Source organism: Numida meleagris, chromosome 19 (assembly GCF_002078875.1).
Source record: "Numida meleagris isolate 19003 breed g44 Domestic line chromosome 19, NumMel1.0, whole genome shotgun sequence".
NCBI lineage: Eukaryota > Metazoa > Chordata > Aves > Galliformes > Numididae > Numida > Numida meleagris.
Window position 1 is genome coordinate 11,118,302 of NC_034427.1, and position 5,001 is coordinate 11,123,302.

At 47.4% G+C, this 5,001-nt stretch overlaps 1 protein-coding gene across 1 annotated transcript in view; it reads right to left on the bottom strand.

Annotated features, from left to right (window-relative positions):
• The window catches only part of VAPB (VAMP associated protein B and C), a 28,768-nt gene extending 28,491 nt beyond the window's left edge, over positions 1–277 (bottom strand). Inside the window, exon 1 of the mRNA XM_021416455.1 lies at positions 147–277. Within this exon, the coding sequence (XP_021272130.1) occupies positions 147–204 (58 nt within the window). The 5' untranslated portion in view covers positions 205–277. The remainder of the gene's footprint in view (positions 1–146) is intronic.

Genomic DNA, 5,001 nt, shown 5'->3' on the forward strand with positions numbered 1-5,001 from the left:
GCGGGAGAGGCCGCGGCGCTGAAGGACATTTTCGCGGCGGCGCTCAGCCCCGGTTCCCGGAAAATGGCTGCCGCCGGAGCGGGGCCTGCGAGCGGCCGCGCCGCGGGGCCGAAGCGGGGGAGCTGCGGAGGGCGGCGGCCGCGTACCTTTGAATTTGAGCTCGTGCTGCGGTTCGAGGCTGAGGACCTGCTCCGCTTTCGCCATGTTCCTCCTCCTCGGCGGTGGCGGCACCAGGCGGAGAGAGGAAGGGCCGGGAAGGGAGGGAGGGAGGGGAAGGAAGGAAAGAGGGAGGGAGGAAAGGAGGGCGGGCAGGGCGGTGCGCGCGGCCGCTGCGCTCACCCCCCGCCGAGCGGCACCCGGAGCGGCGAAGGGAGCGGCGCTGCGGGCGGCGGAGCGGGTCCGTGCCGGGCCGGGCGGAGGACGGCGGGCGGCACTCACGCTGCTTTGGAGGGGACGCGGGAAGAGGGGGCGGGGCGGCGCGGGGCGGGGATGGCGCAGCGCGGGGACAGGCTGCGGCTGGCGCGTGCCCCGCCGCGGGGATGGGGGCGGCTCCCGCCGCGCCGGGGCGGGCGGAGGAGCAGGAGGGCCCCGGGGAGCCGGGCCGGGGCCGCCCGCCGTACCCTGCAGCCGTACGGGGCACGGGTGGGGTGAGGTCGGACGGGTAAGAAATAATCCACGCAGTTCGGTTATCGGTGACGACGATCATTTGCAGCGGGTGCGGGTTAGCAGCCGGCTGTTTTAGCCCTCGGTTCTGTAAACGCGTCCCGCGAAACGCAGCGTGCGCGATGTTCGGATCCCGGGCGTGGCGGTGCCCGGGGTAGCGCTGCGGGGCCGCCCGTGACTCAGCCGCTCCGGGAGCGGAGGGAGCGCTCCTCCACAACCAGGGAAGGGAGCCCCGGCGGGGCGAGCAGCGCCTGACCCGCAGCGCGAGAGAGCGGCTGTGCACGGCGAGACCCGGAGGCAACGAGGGCACGACCGCAGGGCCGGAGGAGGAGCGCTACGGGAGCGGGGAAACGCTGGTGCAAGCCAGCGCTGTCCTCAAGCTCTAGGAAACGCTAACTTGTTCATTAATAAAAGCATACTTCAAGTGAGCGTGGTGGTTTTAAGGCTCCCCAACAGTAAATGCTTAAAAAGCGCAATTTTTTTCACTCTCTATAAAATGACTTGAATTTACACGTTGGTCTAAGATGAAGGACTGCTTCATTGGTGGCCTTAGGCCAGCGCACGTACAGCCACAGTGCTTGGGTCCACCGTACCCACTCGTTTTAAACATTCCAAAAGTTCCTAAGAATCCATAAACCATTTCTGTAATATGCCAGACGGAGCAGGGTGTGATGATGAAACAGGAGCTCGGGATGACCAAGGGTTTAAGGTCCTAAAACCTGATCGCTTAGATACAAGTTAAAAACAGCTCATATACACAAAAACATTTATTAGGCTACTGCACTTGGGATAGGTAGGACTGGGGAGGAGATACCACATTTGCAGGGACTAAAAGCAATCCTATGGACGTAGAAAAACTTTCAAAGGACACCACCTATTACTGTACACAGTTATGTTTCAGCAAGTCCTGACAGCGACCGATTCGCCAAAGAAGACATAAAATGGCTAAAAAGATCTGGAACAAAAGGGTTGTTGGCATTGCTGGCAATGCAAGCAGAGGCAAATGAGTGATGTACACGTTAAAATTAACACCACTAAATGGGACGATGACATTCAACGCTGTAAGGAAGTCTGCACAAGTATGTCTGCAGTATTTATACCACATCAACACTTCAGCTGCTCTTGTCCATGAGAACCCGTATTTTTCATCTGGTGTGATCTACAAACACGTTTCATCTGCTGTGTTTGTTGCAACTACTTTCATTCCGTACCGAAACAACCCCCATAAGTATTTAGTATAACTCTTCATTTTACATGATGCAAGTGAAACTTGGTAACCCCTTCTAACCAATAAATACATTAGGACTAGTTGTTAGAAGCTTCCAAAGTGTACAGCAACACGCTAAAATAAATGTACTGCTGTTCTTCCTTAGCTTCCTTCTCTGTGTTGGACAAAAGATGGTCACAATGTCATAAATGCAGTTTTTTGTTTTTTAAATCTGTGCTATTCTACTTAATCAGATTTGGAGCCTAAAATATCCTTGACTTATTATTTTTGGTATTTTGAGGGGTCTAATTTATACTATCAACTACAGATTATGTCATAACATTTTATTAGATCTCAAATTAAGAAGTAATTCAGTTCACTCATGCCTTGGAGTAGAGCTTTTTTTTGGATGATATTCTGGAAACCCTATCTGCTTCCATGTAATCTCTTAGATTGCTTTATTTTTATAAACAGATTCTCTCACTGAGCTATAAAACATAGCTGTCCATAAACATTCCAAGTAATTGGTAGAAAGAGATAAGCTTTGTGTATATATCTGCAAGTTAATTGGAACATAATGAGGAATACGACAGAGGAAACCTTATACAACATACAGTCATACATAATAAAATTCCCCAAAGTAAACAACAGCTCAGCGTTGCTGCCCGCACCCTTCCACGTTCTGCTTTTTCTGGTAGTACAAAGTACAGCCTTAAGTGCTGGCTGATAAAGGGTATGCCAAGTTGGACCACCTTGCAGAAGCCGACTGCATGGAGCAGCTCTGAACTTACCTGCTTGGGTAGCGAGGATTCCCCTACGTTTTCATCCATGCTGAAACATACATAGAACGCGGCAGTTTTTTTTATGCAAAGTTGAAAACTTACCAAGTCTAATGAACGTAGTTTTTTGGTTGTATGTAAATGTGCACGCAGACAGTGTCGTTCAGATGAGAGTAACTGAAATGGATATGCATCACAAAACCACCTGCAATGGCATGCCTCTGTCAGTCCTACAGAACAACCCTCACCTCGTTAACAGCTCAGCCACCCCAAGGCTAGAAGGCACTCGTTGCCAACGTGCATTTCTGGTCAACAGAAGGAGCAGGTCAGGATGAACACCACTGGGAAACTCTGAAGGGCATAAGGAAGCTTTGGACTGGAACATTTTAAAGAATACTTCTGTCTTTTACTTTAAAAGCTATGGAAGTCTCTATCCACATTAAATGTTACTCCTTCATATTGTATGCACGCATCATGATATGGTTCGCACTCAGTTATAAACTCTCCCTATACAAACAGGTACACACGTGTGTTTCTCTCTGTTCTAGTGCACTCCTTGTGTTTACCTTTCCTAGGCACTCTGCAAAGCACCCCCATACCCTTTACACAAATATAGTTGACACTCTTCAAAGCAGGCTGCAGACACCTAAAAGAGCAACCTAGAAATAGCAGACACCTAACAACAAATTCCAGTTATCCCAAGACTGCGTTAGAGAAATGTTCATGCTTATTTCTGCAGTCAGTTGCTTAGCAGAAACCTGGATACAGGAATTTCAGGTGAAGCAGCAGTATTAGGAACAGGATGTTTTGGGGCTTATGCTTTTGAAAGCTGCTGGTAACGTATTAACTTGCATCACACATCGAAGCAATAAAACTACGCCTTTTAATTGTCACACAAGACAAGGTTGGGAACTCTAGCCAAGTCTATCTTGTTGTGCTGTACATAACCAAAGCAGTTTAAAGCAACCTCAAAAAAAAAAAAAAAGGGGAAGCAACCAGCTAGCTGTACCAGCAAATGAGAACCCCTTCCAGCATGACAGCCCCCAGAACACTGTGCAGATACTAAAAGCACTTCACAGTTCTGATTGACAGAAACCTGGCCTAAGCAGACAAGAATTCAACTTTTGATGCAGTCTGAGCTAAATGCAATGTATTAAATAACTTGATCCCATTAGAATTTGTCAGGCCTTGAGCCAGTTGACAAGGCTGTGTGTGGCCTGCAGTTTCTCAGACATTGTGCCGCAAAGAAAGGAAGCACGAGACAAAAGCTGCATTCTCCCTGCCATTTTTTCTCCATCCCTTTCTGTACAAACTTGTCTTTTGTCTGTCTGTGTATACATAAACCATCGAAAAGCTTCAGCTTCTGAATGATCATTAGTGATTGCTTTTGGAAAACAGCTATTTGGACTATCACTTAGATCCACTTTGCTGTGGTGCTGCTTAACACTCCTCTTCCACCATTCTATTGCTACAGAGACTACTCTTGACAATACTGAGAATTTTGGAACCACTCAAACAAGGCCAGCACATTTATAAACAAAGCTTTTTATTAATAAAATGTTTACACCTTTTTTGCACAATACATCGGACTGGTAGTGATTTAGCATGTTATTACACTATAAAAGTTTATTATGAATGCGTAAGCTGAAAATGCCGTTTACATTATGCCAAACCAACATTTCTTAATTTTCATTCTACGCACTACATGGGAGTATAACAATACAAACAAAAAGGAGAAAACAAAAGTCTGGTTTTCCTCATTAGCATCTACAAACCAACAATACAGACAGACCTGTACACACCCTCGGGACCAGCCCAAGAGAAGACTAGAAAAGTCTCAGAACATTCATTAGCTTGGGAACTCGTCACTGTAATATTTCACCACTCGTGATCTGACTACAGGTCATGCAGTGAAGCAATGGTAGTAAATTTGTGCAGTTTACAGTGCTGCAAAGGCTCTGTAACTTTGAGCGGCTTTAGTTTGTTTCAGTAAGAGACACTATTAATAAGAAGGCACAGACCCTTCCATCTTTTAACAGGTTAACCCAATACTATAACGAAAAGGCAGAACGTTCCTAAGAGGGACAAGAACTGCTGATTCACAAGTTAACCTTCACGCTTAATTTTACAGGCGTACATTTATTACACCGCAAGAGCTACACGCGTATCAGGTTATTCTTGTGCCCTGAATACACAAAAGCAAATGTAAAGTTTTTGTTTAGACACTTCCAGAAAGATTTCCTTTCTTCTTCATCGTACTGGGGAACGGAGGGTGCAAGGGGGAAGACTGCCAAGAAGTCTTAAGTGTCTTACAGCTACAGAAATATCATCCATTTCTGTGTCTTATTCCAA